Consider the following 19718-nt stretch of genomic DNA (forward strand, 5'->3'; position numbering starts at 1 on the left):
TTTCCCTGGTGTTGGTGCCCGAGGGCGCGGGGCAGCCGCTGACTCGCTCTCTCTCTCTGTTGCAGTACACCATGTTCATGTGTTGTGCCATTCTCATCACCATTGTGCAGTACTGTAACTTCTGCCAGCTCAGCTCCTGGATGAGGTCCCTGCTGGCAACCGTGGTGGGAGCAGTGCTGCTCATCCTGCTCTACGTCTCCCTGTGCCCGGACAGGTGAGTGTCACCCCAGCCCCGCACGCTCGGCTCCAGGGGAACATGTTTGGGGTTCTGCACTGCTGCAGTGAGGATCTAGTGCACAGGATTGTACCACCTGCCGTGACTTTCTCCACCACCTCAACTTTAGTAATTTTATTTCTGCGTTGTTTATTTTTTTTGAGGTTTTCAGGATGGTACCCGAGGGCCCTCTCCTGTGTGACACTGTCCTCACCTCCTGTGCTTCAAGGGCACACGTGTGTTATCAGGCCCATAGAATTGCCTTTTACCATTTGTTTGATAATCTGTCTTATTAAGGAACTTCCCAGGTATTTGATGGTGCCAGAGAGCCCAGATGTTCCCCCACACCTCTCTGGATTTATTTTTGCCCTTAGGAACCATGTGTTTTTCTTCCACCACCTCCCTCAATGCACCGGTTTCGTTTCTCACTTTCCTGCCTTTTCAGAGGATGCTGCAGGACAGTAACCAGGAGAATCAACATAATGCAGTTTCTGTGCAATAACCCCAGGTTATTTCAGTTTTCCTCTGATAAGCAGTTTTCCCCAAGGAGAAATTGTTTGTAGTTTTCTCCTGTTTTCTTGCCAAGAGAGTCAGGAGGGTCTTTCCAGCCTTACACTTCTATTGGCAAAATTTTATAATCTACTTGCACTTCTCATTGGCTTAAGACCTCTCAGAGCCTTTGGCTCTCCTGGGATGGACTTTTCAAGGTCTTCTGGTAGATCAGTCTAGTTCCTCTCCTTCGTCAGAGACCTGCTGTATCATATGTTGAAAAACATGAAAAAAAAAACCAAACAAAGCAGAAAGAGTTGGCAGATACATGTTTTATGTGAGTATTTAGCTTTAATCCCCTCTTAAAGTATCTTCAGTAGGTTCTTTTAATCTCAATTTAATTTATATTAAAAAAAGGGGGACCATAAAGGTCACCCCTTACAGCTGTTCACAGCTGTGATTTGGAGGTGGCTGTAAGGGTTGTGGGAAGAAAGTCTTTCCTTCGAAAAAAATAACTTAGAGCTGGAGCCAGTTGACAAATGATTTCTAGATCATACTGGACTAAAGAAAAATCCCTTTCTTGTCAGTCTGCAGAGCACTCAGACAAGGAGGGCAGGACAGTTCTTTCCAGCCTCCGTGGAGGGAAGGAGTGTCTGGGTTCTGGAGACTCCCCTTTCTCCTCATGGATTTGTCCCACTGGGTTTAGATTCCTGGTGTAGCCAACACTGTCTGTCCTCCAGCACTTGAACAGGAACTCCCAGGAACAAAGATGACTTTCTCCCATAGCTTTTCCCTTTGTAGCACTGATGCTTTCACTGGCCAGCCACCAGCTTCACTGAGCCATAGAATCACAGAATCCTTTAGGTTGGAAAAGCCCTCTTGAGATCATGGAGTCTGACTGTTCCCAGCACTGCCAAGGCCACCACTAACCATGTTCCCAAGTGCCACATCCACGTGGCTTTTAAATCCCTCCAGAGATGGGAACTCCACCACTGCCCTGAGCAGCTGTGCCAGGGCCCGACCACCCCTTCCATGAGGAAATTTTCCCAGTATCCAACCTCAACCTCCCCTGGCACAACTTGAGGCTCTTTCCTCTTGTCCTGTCACTTGTTCCCTGGGAGCAGAGCCCGACCCCCTCAGCCCCAGGTTTGGTTTTTCAGGGAAGTCAGTGAAGAGCAAACCCTTGATGCCAGTCCTTGACTCCCTGGTTACTCTTCTATAATTCCCCAGGCAGGAGTTCTTGCAGCTCCTTCAGCTCCTCACGTGCTGGGGTGTCTGCACAGAGCTGACATGACACAGCCACCTTTGAAAGAGGGTAATAGAATATACTTGTGCACAAGCTCTGTCTTAGGACTTTGTGCAGAAAGAAACACAAAACTGGGGGGTTTTACTGCCTTTCAACTTTATTAAGGGGTGGAGAAAGGCTGTTCCAAAGCACAGAAGTGGAGGCCTTGCTGTGGTGTCAGTTCACAGCATCAGCTTTTGCTGAGTGCTAGAGGGGTTCTATGAATGTTACAAAATCATTATCTTAAGAAATGTTGCTAATGATAGTGTTATTCCACCTGTGATTTGAACAGTGGTGACCATTAATGAGGAAAGATCAGAAATCGTGGAATATGTTGTCATTTCATCCCTCAGAAATAAATGTTTAAAGTAATAGAGCTCAGTTCAACTGCAGGTCTGAAAAGGTGCTTGATAGAAGTTATCCTGAACAAAACTAATACAGGCTGAATTAGTGAAACTCATAAATTCTGTTTCTTAATATTCATCTTTTTGTTCCTCTCTTACCATGAATCTGGATAATATTTTCTGTCACAATGGTTGTTGCAGCTTTGTCTGCACCACAGATGGATCCATTCTGCATGTGTCTTTACTTCTTTTAACAGATGTAACTAACCCTGAGAATTTGATACTCTCTTAATATTTGAAAAAGTACTACTTATTTCCTGTAATGGCATCTTTCAAAAAAACTATGTTTATTAGGCATTTGTTTGTTTGTTTGTTTGTTTGTTTGGAGCAGTTGGGGTTTGGGTTTTTGTGGTTTATTTTTAAGATCTTTGTACTGTGTGCTCAGATAAGATGAAGGCATAACCAAGTTTTAGAGTTCTGAGGTTGCTCCTCCCTGTTTCCCAGGTAAGATGGGATTGTTTAACAATTACTCACTCCAGGAACCATCAGTTTCCCTTTGCAGGGATTTGCATCTCTGGCTGGTTCCTTCTTTTGAGCCAAAAGAGCAGATAAGTCGTGTTCAAACAAAGATTTTTAAGGCTGATCAGGTGTGTGGTGCAGTTATTGGCCTATATAACAGAGCAGTTTAACATTCTCTCTGAAATTCTGCAGGATAGTTTGTTTATTGCTTTAACCTCCCCTCTGAAATCAGTGCTTTTTTTAATTTCAGCTCCATGGAAACTCCTCATCTAGATTTGGCACAGAACTTTAGGTAAGCTTTATATAAACTTACTATCTTTATGTTTAGGGATGGAAACATTTTCAGTGAATTATGCGTAGCGAGATTTTGCATCCACAGTAATAACTTGGGAGTTCAACAAATTGGTTCAGCAGGTTGTGTTTAAGCTCTTCATATGTGTAATTTCCTTTACAGGGGACTTGGGTATGACCAAAACTCATCAGAGTTGATGCTGCAGTCAGAGTTGTGTAATGATATTTTCTCTTTAAATTGGATTTCTAGGAAATAGAACTGTGGAGGAGCTCTATAAAACAGCATCTGTTTTTCTGGTAGTAGCAGTTTTTAGAGCATTATCTGTACATCACAAGCTGTTTATTTGGTTCACTTGGCTTGTTTGCACTATCCAGGAGCAGTGTGAGTTGGATGCTCCCACAGCTGGATGGGGGAGAATTCCCTGTGGGAGAGAAGCTTCTGCTGGAAAAGCTGGATGTGCAGCCAGGTGCCTTCCCAAGATGAGATGTGACAGCCTGGGACTGGCTGTCACCTCGGCTCACCTGGGCAGAGCAGCAAAAGAAAATTGAGAGCAAAGGAAATTTTAGCCCCCAGACTTCCAAACAATCAAACAAAAATCTCTTCCTGGGTTATTAATGGCCCCTTAAAAATGAGCGTGTTAAAGATTCACTCTGATTATTTCAGTGTTGAGTTTCTCATGGGTTTTATTGCAAGTTTTGCAATACCATTTTTAAAGTGTTTTTACTTGTCTTTGGTATTAGAAAAATATGTGTTTGCTAATGACAAGTTTGGGGACAATACTGGGGTCATGCTGTGCTTGACTGAACTACTAACCCTGTGGATATGGGACTCAGTAATTCATCTCATATGGGTTTTCAGGAGCATGATGCTTTTCCTGGGAGTATGTGTCAAAACAAAATTACTTTTTAAAACCTGTCATCTCCATGAATTCTGTGATAGTGGGGAAGACACGTGGGTTTAGTACAGAGAGATGGCAACTGGGCTTTCACATTAGGTGTTTCTTCACCAAGGAGTCAGCACTTTAGTGTTGGGGTTTGGGGTTTTCTTACACAGGTTTTTCTTCTTCATGGCTTTGATTCATAAAGGTAACTTCATTTTAACAGCAGAATTCCGGTTCACTGAATCCAGAATGGAAATTTAAAGCCAAAAGAAGAGGCAGCTTGATTTTTTTATAAACAAGCTCTGCAAGGAACTTGCTGTAAAGGCAATGAACAAAGTATTAAAGTGTGGTGGTCACTCCAGTAATGTCTTAGGATCAGTCCAGGTTTGGATCCTTAGTTGTTTATTATTAGTTTGTGAAATCACTAAAGCTTTTGTGCTGCTCAGAATTACAAACCTCTTCCTCAACAGGCTCCCAACCAGCTGTTAATCACTACTAAGTAATTCATCCTGTCTTAAATCATTAACAACCAGGTCTTCCCCTCGATGACAGAAATCTGTGAAAAAATCAGTTATCAAGCATGCAAGTATTTTTCTTCCATAAATACACAACTTTTAAGTCACTGCAGGTGAAGGTAAGAGTTGGTGAGAGACCAAACCACGGATGTCACTGAGCAGGTGTGGAATGGGCTCTGCCTCTGTGCAAAGTCTGACTTGTGATTTAAGGGCCAAATAAGGCAGTGACCAAAATATCTTGCTCATTAAACATTTCTAAACCTATTTTTTCACTTTTCCTTTGGAGGTGTACTGGGTTTGTATGTTGTCTGTGCTCCTTTATTTGGGGAAGAGACACATGTGCATGAGCTAATACTGCTTAGCACTGCCCTTCAGTGCAGGCTCCACTGGACCTGACGCTGCCCAAACTTGTAAATTAACAAGTATTGGAAGTTAAAAGAGAGAACTGGGAGTTAATCCTGTTCTGTTTCTACCATTAAACAGAATTTGGCTTCTTTTTCAGGGCTCTTTTACTGTACATTATTGTGTACCACATTTCTCGAGTGCTGTGCAGACAGAATCTCCCCTTTTCCTGGTGATGGACTAATAAAAAGGTGAAACTTCCTTATCCTAACACACTTTTTTTTGCAGCACCTTTCTCATGGAATTAAATAAATCAGGTTCTTTTCTCACCCCAGTCACTGCAAAAGCTTTCCTGTGTTCTAAGAGGGCCCAAAAAAGTTATGTTTTGCCTTTAATGAGGTTGTTCCCTTTCCTTAATCAAGAATCGAGATAACATTAATGTTGCCTAGGAGGAGAGACACTAGCAATGGTAATGAAGTCTTAGCACAAAGTTGATCTCTGGATTGTCCATGAATCAAAATATGGAATCTGCCTTGTTTTCCAGACAGCCAAATTGTTCAGCCCAAAGGATGCAACCGTTAACTTTGTCTTTTAAGCAGGAAATAGTTCTCATTTTCATTCATTCTTTACTTCAGAGCAGGTGGGGGGTATTGTTTTCCACTGTGGCTGCTTGAGGAGGATCAGCAATAGGGAGGACTGAAATCTCTTGGTTGTAGGGAGGGGTTTATAGGCATCAGTAACACTTTGTTCATCAAAAGCAGCACTTTGATCCCCTTTTCCTTTCCATTCCTCCACTGCATTCTTCTCTCAGATTCAGCAGGCAGGCATCCTCCTTAGATATAGCAAGATATCCAAATCCAGACAGGGGTTACTGGCTCAGAAGCAAACTGACTTTCCAAAACTATAAGTGGAAAGCCATTATCTTTGTGATTTGTGATCGAGATCCTGTCTCTGGAGCTCTCACTTGTTCCATATTCACACAGCCTGGATGGAGGTGCCAAGTTAATAGTGAGGTGGCTGTGCCAGGCAGCACTTTACCAGTTTGAGTTAAAGGAACATTGTCAGCCTAAGATTTCAATTTGAATGACTTTTAAAATTCGTTTTCTGCTGCGGCAACTCGTAAAAAAGTAGAATTTGGGGGAGGTGATCCTTTCTGTTAGAGCTGTGGGGTTTTTTTCTTCTTCTCATTCTAAAGGGTCATTACTGCTGACTGACTTGTGAGGTGATTTATAGTCCTGTGGGTCCTGTAGCCTGCTCACTGGGACACCCAGAAATTTGCTTTGCAAATGAGGACGATGTGACCACTCTCTGCTCCAGGCTGGAATCAGAGCTTTCCATCCTGATGCTTCCAGCAGTCGCATCGGGATAAAAACGCCTGCTCTGGAGAAGACTCTGCACCTTCTTTTTTGGGATCCAAACCCATTCCTTATTAATGAAATCAGGTCAGAGAACAGTGAGTCACTCCCTGCACATCTCTGGGTTGGAGCCCACATGGCAAAGAAGGTCAGGCTGGTGCTGAGAAGGTGACTGAGAGCTCATGGATGCCAGAGCTTCAGGAATGGGCAATGGGAGGCAGCAGGTCCTTCCCAGAAAGCAGATCGTGCCTTCTCCTAATGTACCATTTGTGGCTCTCACCTAATTCATTGGAGAGGAGTTAAAGTACTTTGAGGAGTGTTTTGTACAACAGAGTGTAAATAAAAAGCCTTTAATGACTGAAATAAATCCCTGTGGCAGGGATGTCTGATGTTACAGAGGATTATCTGGATCAAACTTGTACTCTCAAAGGAGTAACATAATCATTGCTCAGATCTTCTCACAGGTCTCTGCCCACAAGATGCAGGAAATAACAAACTCAGATTCTGAAAAGAACCTGAATTGTTTTTCTTAAACAAGATCCTTTCCCCAACCTTCTTTTTATTTTCCAAGATCTTTTCTCTCACTTACCCTCCCCTCATTTTGTTTTATAAGCCTATTGAGCTGGGAGGATATTTTACCACCTGCAAAATAGGTAGCAAGGATTGTATTTCGGGAATTGTCCCCATTCTAGACATTAATTATAGAATCATTTAGGCAGGAAAAGACCCCAAAGATCAGGGAATTGTAGAATATCCTGAGTTGAAAGGGACCAACATGGATCATCAAGTCAACCACTAACCCAAGACTGCCAAGGCCACCACTAAACCATGTCTCTGACTTGTCTTTCAAGGGAGGAAATAATTAGGTTCCTAACAGAGGTTCTGTTGAGAAAAGGAGCTGTAAGTTACAGGAAACTGATGGTGGGGACCTACTTTGAGCTGGGCATATCTCCTCCTTTCATTGTTCCCTCTTGAAGAGGGAATAAAATGAACATACCTTCCCTTCTCCTGGGAGAAGCATATTTATGGTAGAAAACAAAAGGAGTAATTTCCAATATAATACGTTGTCTTATCTTTAATCTGAAATCCAATCTGCACACTCTGTATTGCAAATATTTTACTTACAGGGAGCTCTTTTCCCTATAGAAACAAAGACCACGGCACAGAGAAATGTTTTCGGAGATGGGGCATGTTCATCTGTTCCACAGCTGTGCTGTGGTTTTGCTTTGTTACACTTTTCTGTCAATCCAGAATTTGAGAATGAAATTCAAAAAAAGAAACCGTGTCTCTAATAAAGCTCAGTTCTAAAATATTTCCAAAGTGGAAGCCTGTCCCCCCATGAACAGAGAGAAAGAATATGAGCTGAGAAATGTTTTCATGTGCTGTAAGAACAAATTCAGCCTCTTCTTCTTGAGCTGTTGCTCCAGTTGTGCTGGAGCTGAGTTTTAGACTCTTCATACCTTCATAAAGAAATGGAGGCACTGAGCTTGGATTGCCTTTCTGGTTCACAAGGAAAAAGGTTGATGTGACACTTTCCCTTAAAAAAAACATCTCTTAACTTGGAAAACTTCAGCACATGTCTGCTCGTATCGAATCTTAAACTTTGGCATAATGTTATACAAAAAAATGCAGTTGGGTGCCTGCAGAAATGACTGGGTGCCAAGCTGTCTGGGTTTAGCCTTGGTTTCTAGGATTACATAGGTGGGGCCTTCTCAGATTCAATTTGTGTCTTTGCCTCTCTCCAGAAAGTTGAGATTGTAGAGTGCAGATGTCTCCTCGTCAGGGGCGGTTTGGCACTGGCAGATGCTCCATCGACGCTTCATAATCTGCACAGGCAGGCGACAAACTGTCGAAAGGATCTGAAATATTGCTCTCAATCTCTGTGAGACAGGAATTTTTTATTATTTTATGTAATCTTGGCACTTTGAGAAACTTTGTCTCCACTATGAAGAGCCTCAGCGGTTTTATCATAGAAAAGATGTCAGCCCAGAGCGCCATACTCTCCACTTCCATGCAGTTCACAGAACCACAGGCTGGTTTGGGTTGGAAGGACCTAAAAGATCATCTCATCCCAACCCCCTGCCATGGGGGTTCTCCACGACCTGTCTTGTACAGTATTACCTTCTTCCAAACCCTTCATGTGTAGTGTTAAAGGCACAGAGCAAAGGTCCTCTTGATGAAGAGACGAGGAAAAGGCACAAGGAAGGTAAAGCAGATGTTTCTGAATATTGAAGGTAATAAAAAAAGAGGTAAATCCCACAAAACTCACACACACCCCCTCTGTACAGAGGGCACATACCCACAGACATGCACATACCCACAGATATCTGAACACACTAGACATTATTAATTATTATTAAACATTGTATATGCATATTTACATGTATGCTTTTAGTTATATATTTAGGTATAAAGATAACTGTTTCCTTGGTGAAGTCCTTAAAACAGTACTGGACGACTTCCATGGTGCTGAACCTGACGATAAGGGAAATAATCAGTTAGTTTAAGAATGAAATTAATTCTTCAATGTTTTCTTAACAGCAGATGAAGTTCTCAATGCATATTTTATAATTCAGTATGTAACTGCACTTCCCACACTTCTTTTTCCAGCGCAGGATTTCTGTCTCCGGAGCAGCAATGGCAGTGCCCTGACTCTGTGGTTTTAAATGCCCCTGTCTGTTTTTCCCTCTCTCCAGCTCCAGGAAGAGCCCATGCAACAGCTCAGTGCCAGATGACACCAAGAGGCCGGCAGACCTGATCGGTCAGGAGGTGGTTCTGGTCTCCTTCCTCCTGCTGCTCCTGGTCTGGTTTCTGAACCGAGAGTTTGAGGTCAGCTACCGCCTCCACTACCACGGGGACGTGGAGGCCGATCTCCATCGCACCAAAATCCAGAGCATGAGGGATCAAGCTGACTGGTTGCTGAGGAATATTATCCCATACCACGTGGCTGAGCAGTTGAAGGTGTCCCAGAGCTATTCCAAAAACCACGACAGCGGCGGGGTGATCTTTGCCAGCATAGTGAACTTCAGCGAGTTCTACGAGGAGAACTACCAGGGGGGCAAGGAGTGCTACCGAGTCCTGAACGAGCTCATCGGGGATTTCGACGAGCTGCTGAGCAAAGCCCACTACAGCAGCATCGAGAAAATCAAAACCATCGGGGCCACCTACATGGCGGCGTCGGGGCTGAACACCTCGCAGTGCCAGGACAGCAGCCACCCCCACGGGCACCTGCAGACCCTGTTCGAATTTGCCAAAGAAATGATGCGGGTGGTGGATGACTTCAACAACAACATGCTGTGGTTTAATTTTAAGCTCCGGATCGGCTTCAACCACGGCCCCCTCACGGCCGGGGTCATCGGCACCACCAAGCTGCTGTACGACATCTGGGGGGACACGGTGAACATCGCCAGCAGGATGGACACCACCGGCGTCGAGTGCCGCATCCAGGTGAGTGAGGAGAGCTACCGCATCCTCAGCAAGATGGGGTATGACTTTGACTACAGGGGGACGGTCAACGTGAAGGGCAAGGGTCAGATGAAGACCTACCTTTACCCCAAATGCATGGACAACGGGATTGTGCCGCATCACCAGTTGTCCATATCTCCAGACATTCGGGTTCAAGTGGATGGCAGCATTGGGCGGTCTCCCACCGACGAGATTGCCAACCTGGTGCCTTCTGTACAGAATTCTGATAACATAGCCCATGGCACAGATAACTCAGAAAACAAGGACATCCCTCCTTCTGCCAAGAAGCTCCAGAAAGACGCGGTGAAGGCGGAGGAGAAGGGCAGGTTCGGCAAAGCCGCGGAGAAGTCTGACTGTGAGGAAGCGGGGACTGAGGAGGTCAATGAACTGACAAAGCTAAATATCTCTAAGAGTGTATGATGCACTGTCAGAGTTGCATGAAGTGCTCTGTCCATAGAAACACACTGACTTTTGCAATTGGCAGTTTTCTTTTTCAAGAGAGACCTTCTCCACACCTGGGTTGTACGTTTGTGTTCATTTCGGCACCTGGGGCTGTGTGGATCACAGCTCTTCAGGGCTTCTTTCCATCCATCTCTCTCCTTCATGCCCCAAATCACATCTCAAGCTCCCCAGCTCCCTGTGCAACCATCTTACAGCTGAGTAGAGGATATTAAGTGCCTTCAGATATACTCCATTGGACTCCCTGTCAAGGTACAGAGGCCCCAAGTGAAATCATAGCTTTGGGTATTTATCTAATTTTAAAGAAAAGAAAAGCTGTGGTTATATCATTTTTATTGTTGTTTCTCACAAAACACTTTTTTTGGCTAATGCAACTCCTTGGGTTTTTTATATCTCTCGGAACAATGTTTTACTGTTATCAGACCTTTTGTATGTAACACACAGACATGTGCATGTATCTACCATATGAGACTGCTATAAAGTGCCAGTAATGCACCACAAGAATGTCTGGGCGAGGGGTGACACACTTTGGGTCGGGCTGGAGGAGGAGTCGTGCCGTGGCTCAGCCTTTAGTTAGGGCAGGAGGAACAGCTGCTGCAGTTCTGTTCTCCTTTACCGATGCTTTCTTCAGCCTCCACGTGCCATCGCGTGCTTTGGATACACTTCTTTTCCATATAGCCAATGAGTTACTGATATGTGGGAGTGGAATAAGGGTTGGGACAGCACCAGCTCTCGGGACAGGTTTCCAGAAGCAGACAAGAGACCGTGGGAGTGTTGCAGCTCAGGGCTCACGACTCCAGCGCCGTTCGGGGTTGCTCCGTGCGTGGCTGAGGTGGCCAAGGTAGGTGACGTCAGTGTCTCTGAGCTGATTGGAGAGACAGAGAGAGAGAGAGAGAGAGAGAAAAAAAAGCAAAATAAATGTTTTGGGAATGCCTTTATTTATTTATTTATCTATTTCATTCCTGTTTGGCTTTTTTTTATTTTCTTTCCTTTGGGGATTTTCGTGTGCGGAAGGGATCAGGAGAGATGGATCATGGATTGGTTTAATGGGAGTAATAAGATGGTGTTTCAGCCTCTTCAAGCTACCAACCACTGTGAGGATGTTACCTTAGGCAATATTTGTTTCCAAGCTGGAGACACTTCAGAAGCCACCAAACGTGGTTGAGTATCCCAGCTTCCCTCTGGACTGAACCAATGGTGCTGCACAATACTTTTCAGGATTTCCCCCCCCACACACACTGTGCTTTTGCAGCAGGGAACAGGTCAGTGTGCTCCCTGCATGCCACTGAGAGCGGGAATAGGGAAAGAATCCTTGTAGTGAGCTGAGAAGCACAATCATTTCCCAGTCCTGTGGATGACTCCGTGCAGTCCCTGGGAGCGAGGCCTGCGAGAGCACAGGAGCTGCTGGCACAGAGGGAGCTGTGAGATGGATGCCATGGGCTGTGCCAGTCTGTCCTCTGCTTCCCTCACCTCCTTCACTGATGTTTGATAATATTGGCTATTCAGCTATTCCCGTTCAGCCAACTCCTTGTGACACCAAATAAACTATTTTTATGCCCAAAAGAAGTTCATCAGCCAGGGAAGAGCTGGGGGAGGGCAGTGCTGCGCTGGCTGCATGGTGCTGTGGGCTCTGATTCTTTCCATCTGAACTCAAGGCAGAATATATTGATTCTTCTTCTTATCCCCGTGTGATTTTTGGGATATGAGTAATAGCTGTATCCATTGTGGAGTTCCTCTTCAGCTGTTGGAGAGCCATCTCCTCTCCATGGCCAGCATGGAGCCCTTGAAGCCTTTCTCAGATGTGGGATTTCTGGACCTCAGTTAAACAGGACTCTGCACACTGGTCCCACAAAAGCTGCTGTTTGTGCACAGCAGTATTCCATTTGATAGGAAAGCTGTTCAGAATTCATCTTGCTCAATCTGCCAGCACACAAAAATCCAGGGGATCCTCATCCCGGAATCCCTCTGCCACAAGTGCTGTTGCCTGTTTGGAAGCTGTTCCTGACGAGCAGCAGCGTGAGGTGTTTGGAGTGCACAGTTTCCCAGCAGCTTCCTTCTCCCTAGGTTACAACTCCCCCCTCCCCGTAGTGAGTTGCACTTCCAACTTTCAGGTAGTAATTCTGCAAATACCTCTTGCATCCGAAGAATGTATTCCTGAAGCACTTCTAGGGCTCTCGGTTCAGTTGAGGTGTGTCAGTATTCCTTTTCCTACAGTCGAGGAGCTAACATGGTCCAGAACTGTTTACATGCCTTCTAGTGTTATATTTTTGTTCTCAGAGTTGTTCCAGCCTCTCTCCCTGCCTCTTCTTTCTCCCCATTTTATAGAGCCTGGCCATTCCCCCTCTCTCCCTGCTCAGCTGTTTCCAGTGGCAGGGCTCAGTCAGGATGTGCCAGCTCCTTGAGATGCTGCACAACAACCAAACCTCCCCCAGCCCCAGCCCTGCACCCCAGGACAGGTTGGCATCTTGTGGTTAAACCCGAAAGGAGGAGGTGCTGCAGTGGGGCCCTGGACCCAGAGCACCTTCCTCCTCATCCTTCAAGCACTGCAGGTGCAAAACCCTTCTCCTCCAGCCTGTAAAGTGCACAACGTTCCTGTGCTGCCATGGGGGGGCTGCGGGGGGATCGTTGGGTTTGTGGGAACATCGGAAAACCAAAATACAACCCACCAGGGCCTCTTTGTGTTGGCACTGAGCAAATACAGGGACTGAGGACAGGGGCATTAGGGGGCTCTGAAATCAGGGCTGTTGTCTGCTCTGGGAACTGCCGGCGACGTTCCTCTGCCTTAACTCTGGAGCTGGGAAAAGAGTCGTAAAACCTTGGGTGAGCAGTGGTGCCCTGTTTGCTCCTTGCCAGGGCAGCAACAAGGTTTCCACAGCTGGGGCTGCGGCTCTCGGGGGTTAAATCTCTCTAATGCAGTGGAACAACCAAACCAAGAGGTCCAGCTCTTGGTGTGTAATTTGGAGAGGGAGATTTTCCAGGCATAAAGAGCCAGGAGCCACCTGTTTCAGTTCTGAGAGCTGAACCTTTACACCTTCCCTTTATGCCTTTGAAGGTACATCCTAACACAGAACCGACTCCGGGGGTGTTCTCAGCGGGATGTGCGGCTCTGCTGCTGAATTCCTGACATGGGTGTGCTGCTGGGAGGCCACGGGCAAAGCTCACTCTGTTAAAATCCCTGTGTGTGCTGTGGGTGCCAGCACAGAGCTGTCAGTGAACGGAGAGGGCTTTGCCCAGAGGTTTGGTGAAGATTTAAAACTGGTCCAGAGGAGGAGGTTGGGAAGGTTGCTGAGTGTTTAAGATCCCCGTGTCCCCTTCTGCCACTTGCAGGACCTACTCTGGAGTGTGGAGTAACGAGGAATACACAGAATACTGTCAGCAGGGAGGTCTGAATCTGTTGCTAACACACCAAAATGCTTATTTTCCTCCCAGCTGAGAGATTTCTCATTGAGGAGCAGGTAAATGGCATTCCCGTTGATTTATGTCTGGCATTATGATTTTGAGAAGGATGGATTTGCCTGTTATTTCCCAGGATTTGGGACCGTTCTCCTTTGCTGGAGGTAACATGAGCACTGCGAGCAGGGTGTGCCAGTGCTGCTGCCTGGCTGTGGCTCCTGCTGTGTCCCAGGAAGATTCTGGAGTGATAAAATGAGGGGAGGAGAGGATGGATTCCCCAAAGGCTTTACAAAACACATCAGTATTTGGATAATGTTACTTTAGGGCTAAAACATAGAAAGGAGATGCCTGGAGCAAAACTGAAGGGAGCTACAAACCAAACACTTAACCATGGCAGCTTGAGCTAAAGAGGAGCTTATTCCTGAGTAAAAAGCCAAACTTTTAGGATTTCCAGCATTTTAAAATTGGTAACTCTGACCTGTTTCTAAAGCTTTCATCCTGAATACAGCAAAAAGTGTTGTAAGGGAGCAGTTAAGTCACTCCATGTCTTCATTTTGCAACATCTCAGAGGCCGAGGGCGCCTGTGTTGGCTGTGATGCCATCGATGTTTAACTCGGCACCTTGTCTTGAGGGGTTTTTTGCCAGATTTAAGGACTCTGCCTTTTTTTCTCCCTCATTCCCTGCTTATTCTCATTTGCTCTCTCTGGACAGGACACATGAGTGGCTGTTGCCTCCCACCTCCTCACCTCTGGTAACCCCTGTCTTTTCCTCACTGCACAGAGCATCTGAGCTCTGCCGCTGCCGGTCACGGCTCCGGGTGCTGCTCTCCCTGCTGGTGCCTCTCTGTGTCCTCATGGAAAAGGGAGAGTGTTTTTGCTTTGATATCTCGGTCCATTTTGCCCAGTCACAGCTGCAGCTTCCTCATCATGGTGGTGACAGAAGACACAGAAGAGCAGTAGACACGTCCCAGCAGTTAAATTTAGTAAATAACTGCTAAAAAGGCAGTTGTTATTTATTGATGTGATTTTCCCAGTTGCTGGAAATGCCACTGTAAGTACAGAATGATTTGTGTGTGGAAACAGTAGAGGTGGAGGTTCAGGGATCCCCCAGTGCCTTGGTGCTGCTGTCTCAATGCCCAGGCAGCTGTGAAAACCCAGTTGGGGTTTCAGAGTAATGCTAAGACTTGACTGGCTACGTGGGGAACATCAATTTGGGCAGGAAGATCATTTATTCCAATGTTTTTACCTAGTGAGTTTTATATGCAGTCTGTAGCAGTCCTTGTTTTGTTTCCTAGAGGTAAAACTTGGGTTGCTGAGACTGTGCTGTGCATGCAGCTGCAGTGGGATTCTGCAATATCCTGTAAAGAAGGTGGAATTTGTAGCCACTGCACAGCAGTTCCTGCAGGTGCTGCAGCTGGGAGTGCTGTGAGGGGCTGAATGTGTTTCAGTTCAGAGCCATGGGTAGGACTCGGTGCCACGGTGGGGTTGGCTCACCGAGAGCCTCTGGATGGGAACGTGTGTTTCCATGTCCTGGAGCTGAGGAGACGAGGAGAAGGGAACGTGGAACGAGGTGTCAGGTGGTTCCAGAGGCTAATCTGCATTTCCAGGTGTGATGTCTGTGCCTGGTGGCTGCAGGGGAGGTATCTCGGGGGTGAAGCTGAGCTGTGTTTGTGCTCAGAGGGGGCACCAAGGTGCCTTAAAATAGGCTGATTTTATTAAAATCTGCATTAACACCACGCTCTGAACTCTGTCCAGAGAGTTTCTTTGGTGAAAATGGGACACCAGGAGCTTATTGCCCTTATGAGATTTTCTTTTAAAATCAAATGTCAGGTTCTGAAGAGGTTGGAGGAGAAAATAAAACAGGTGGAACGTGTCTTGTCTTAGGGGTGCAGTTTGAGGGTGCTGTGGTGAGAAGGTTTGAGGTGCTTTGTGGACACGGGGTAGAAATATTGTGCAAATATTGGGTATAAAACCTTTTCCAGGTCTTTGTGATGTGAGCTGAACTTCTGTCTCAGCCCTGATGAGTAGCTGGGCTGTACAACATGTGCAGAACTGTTTGCTGCTCATCTTCAGGAGTCAATATTGGCTTGGGAGAAAGAAGATTAGCTTGGAAAAAATAGATTGGTAGAAGATATTTAAAGCTTTTTTTTCCCCTGGTCCCTTATTGTAGCCGTTAAACTATTTCTGCCCTGACCAAACCACCGAGCCTGAGGCTGGTGAGGGGCAGGAGGCAGATGCCCGGTGTCTTCCCACACTCTGCTCCAGAGTTGGAGTTTGACATCCTTTTCAGGAGCTGTCCCATGTGTCTCCAAGTCAGAGGTCAGTGTCACTGCTCTCAGCCTCTCCTGTCCTGCCTTGGTGTGGTTTGCTCCATTCTCTCTCTGTTTTCTGGCTCACTGCCACAATTTCATAGAATCCTGGAATGGTTTAGATTGGAAGGGACCTTAAAGACGATCTCATTCCACCCCCTGCCACAGGCAGGGACACCTTCCACTAGCCCAGGTTGTTCCAAGCCCTGTCCAACCTGGCCTTGGACACTTCCAGGGCTGGGGCAGCCACATCTTCTCTGGGCAACCTGTGCCAGGGCCTCCCCACCCTCCCAGCCAAGAATTCCTTCCCAATATCCCATCTGACCCTGCCCTGTGTCAGTGTGAAGCCATTCCCCCTTGTCCTGTCACTCCAGGCCCTTGTCCAAAGTCCCTCTCCAGCTCTCTTGGAGCCCCTTTAGGCACTGGAAGGCTGAACAGCCCCAGCTCTCCCAGGCTGTCTCCATGGCACAGGTGCTCCAGCCCTTGGAGCGTCTCTGTGACCGTAATGGATTTTAATGTCCAGAAATTTCAGCATTCGATGAAGCTGAAGAACTGCAGAGAAGATCATGGCTGGGAACAGTTAATAAAATTTTAAGTTTCAGCTTTTATTAGTGATGCTCTGACCAGTTTGTCATCCAGCTCAGTGCCAGGTGTGTGGTGAAACCAGTGCCACCACTTGCACATCCCTGATTTGAACATCGACTCCCAAATCCTCCTCCAGATGAGTCAAAACGAAGCAACTTTCTCGAGTTTTTCCTTCTTTTCCTCCCTTGGTCACTCATGTCTTTGTATCTACCTTACTGCACCTGCTCAGTGTTAGTTTGGAATTGAAGATGGTTTGTATGGAGCTTTAACTCGGGGCAGGGAAGGACACGGCACGTGGTCCATGTGTGGGTGTGCCCAGGGGGAAGGGCCTCCTCAGAGTCTCTGAAGCTTTGCCTTTGTTGAGTGAGCCCAGAGCTGTGTTTGGGGTTTATTTCCAGTGTTGGTTGTACGACTCCATCGTGTCCAAAGGCAGGGGGGCAGCGCTGTCCTGCATTGCTGCCTCAGCCGGGGTTTGGCCACCGCACAGGTCCCGGCACAGTCCCAGCGGCACCGGCAGCTTTTCCTCTCCCTGTGTCCCAGTGCAGGAGCCCACGGTTTCCAGGGAGACCCTCTCCCCAATTGACTTGCTTCTAGTTTCAGAGACCCTGTTGAGATATAGAGATGTACAATATATATCCTAAGACAGAGCCTGTTACACCCCACTCCACAGTTTTAAACTTCCAAAGTAATAAACTCTCTAAAGCCAAGAGCCTTAACAACTCCAACATCTGCTGAGACAAACAACCCAGTTCTAAGTTTGCACTTGAATATTTGGGAATTTTTCCTGCTCAGTGGTGGATGTCTCCAGTTAGCGAGGAGGCAGCAGCAGTATCCAAAGATGACAAGGACCTTGGCCACCCTCACTGAGTTCCCCAGGAACAGGTAAACAGGCTCCCTCCTTGTGCTCTCAGGAAAGTCACCTCGCTCCCCCAGTGCCGGCAGGGTGGCTTTAGGTGTTGTGTTGTTCTGCAAAGCTGCTTCTTCCCAAGAAACAGCATTTTTAACTAGGCATAAAACATCATCTTTGTTGATGGCAGGGGCTGGATTCCTCCTTTCCCACCCTTGGGGTCTTTCGGTCCTTCGGCATTGAGGTGGAGGAGGCAGGGGTGTAAATGATGGGAGGGCTGGGGGATTGGGAAGGAGCTGGATGTGCCCCTGGAGCTGCCATGTAGGTGCCATAGTGGTGCCCAGGCAGCAGCAGCTCCCGCAGCCGAGTTGTCCCCGTCGCTGGCGCAGCAGTGAAGCTCTGGGAAGGGAGAATGCCAGAACTGAAACCACTGAAAGCTCAACAAAACAATATCTGTTACAAAGAAGTGGCCAACAAAACTAGAACCCGAGAGAGAGGAAAGAGGAGGGAAATAAGCCCTCAGTACAACCCCCCACTCACTCAGGTGATGCACCTTCAGGGTGTCCCGTGGATCAAAGCAGTGTGGTCTCATTCTCCTCACCTGAGTGGTGTTTTCCCATTGTGACACCGGCTCACACATGACCGAAATCACAACGGCTTTTGATACCAACCTCGTGCCAACAACGGCTCTGTTGTATCTTTTCCAAAAGTCAAGTTCCCAACAGTAAAACCATACAATATTTTCCCCACGCCACACTGGCAAACACAACCACGGACCCACTACAGCAGAGTCTCAAACACGACTCAGATCCCTGACACAGGCGTAAATCAATCAATCAACCTGAAGTTTTAACTTTTTTTTTCTTCTCTTCATCAATTTTAATATTATTCTTAACTTTCTTCTTTAAATCTCAACTATGGCATGTGTGTGAGGGCATCTAATTGTACACATGCAATTGTACACTTGGTGTTTGTTGCTTTAAAGCACAAAACACACTGAATAAAAAATTTCACTTTTTTAAAGTTACCAAAACCAAAATTGTAGACACTTAAATTTTCAAATAGATTCGATGGTTCCAACGCTGTGAGTCCACTCTTCAGAGGATTCATGTGTCCAAGCTCTCCCCCCTTTTCTCTTTTTCTTTGCATCCCAGCTCTCCCCTTTCTTTTTTCTGTTCTTTGCATCCAAGCTCTCCTCCTGTTGTGTAGTTGAGGTTCAGACCCGACATGTTGGAGGGCTTGGAGACTCAGAGAGGTTTTTTCCTTTTTTCCTGCTGCTGCGGCCACCACTGGGCCACCTCCCTCCCTGCGGCTCCTGCGCAGTGGCCTGGCCCTGGCGCGGCTTCTAAACGATCCCAGAGCATATTCCAAGGCTCCTGCATCCACCCGGGATGCTCAACGGGAGGGGCACCTTCTGGACCCTCATCCTGGGATTTTGACACTGTTACTAACAAACTCATGCTCGTTCCTCCACCCACAGCCCCCAACACGCTCACACACACTAACACTCAACTCGGGAAGAGTCTTGTCGGGCAGCAACCAGCCGACCCTGCACACACCATCACTGCAGGGTCCAAGAAAACCCCCATGTAACAGATAAGAGATGACAGTACCATTAACAACACCCTGAGCTCACAATGACACGATGGTCAGACAACACAGTTAACAAGAGAACAACAAAAACAGGAGGTGACAGCTACACTCTCTAGCCTGCCCCCCCCCCAGCAATAAGCAGCAGCCCCACAGACTGTGTGGGTCCCACTTTTTCCACGAAAAACCCCAAACAGCAGCGCACCCCGCAAGCTATGCACTCCACTGGCGGGTCCTGCTTGTTTTCCACAATAAGTGGCACAACTCCACAAGCCATGCACCCTACTTGCAGAGTCTGCTTTTTCCCCAGCAATGATGTGTTTCATGTTCAGCATCCCACCCTCGTCACCAAATTACATAGCCTGGAGAATGCCGAAACTGAAACCACCACACCACTGAAAGCTCAACAAAACAGTATTTATCACAAAGAAGTGGCCAACAAAACGAGAACCCGAGAGAGAGGAAAGAGGAGGGAAATAAGCCCTCAGTACAACTCCCCACTCACTCAGGTGTTACTGACCCCAGAATGCTCAGAGTTCCCCATAGCAGAGGCTGCATCCTCGCAGTGTCGGCAGGCTCACAGGGGAGGGGGTGTCCCCACATTAGGACAGATTAGTTGGAGGGGGAACCTTCAGGCTCTTGGGTGCCAGCCCATTACCTGGAAGGTGAATGCTCCTCCCCCCTGCCCCCCGGCACGTGGCCCTGCGACCCCGTAAGGAGCTCACAGAGCACCAGGGAGGGACGGACGAAAGAGGAAGTTTATTGTGGGGTGGGGGTTTATAAGGCTTTTAGCAGGGTCAAAAGGGGACCAATCACAAGTTCAGGGGCACACAGAA

The 19718-nt window shown here is 46.9% G+C and overlaps 1 protein-coding gene across 2 annotated transcripts in view; it reads left to right on the forward strand.

Annotated features, from left to right (window-relative positions):
• Positions 1–11097, forward strand: part of ADCY9 (adenylate cyclase 9) — an 85951-nt gene extending 74854 nt beyond the window's left edge. For both annotated transcript variants that reach the window (XM_032703899.1, XM_032703900.1), the window contains 3 exons: positions 66–214; positions 3102–3143; positions 8932–11097. In XM_032703899.1, the coding sequence (XP_032559790.1) occupies positions 66–214; positions 3102–3143; positions 8932–10120 (1380 nt within the window). In that variant the 3' untranslated portion in view covers positions 10121–11097. The remainder of the gene's footprint in view (positions 1–65; positions 215–3101; positions 3144–8931) is intronic.
• Positions 11098–19718: the final 8621 nt, after the last annotated feature.

Source organism: Chiroxiphia lanceolata, chromosome 16, assembly GCF_009829145.1.
Source record: "Chiroxiphia lanceolata isolate bChiLan1 chromosome 16, bChiLan1.pri, whole genome shotgun sequence".
Classification (NCBI taxonomy): domain Eukaryota; kingdom Metazoa; phylum Chordata; class Aves; order Passeriformes; family Pipridae; genus Chiroxiphia; species Chiroxiphia lanceolata.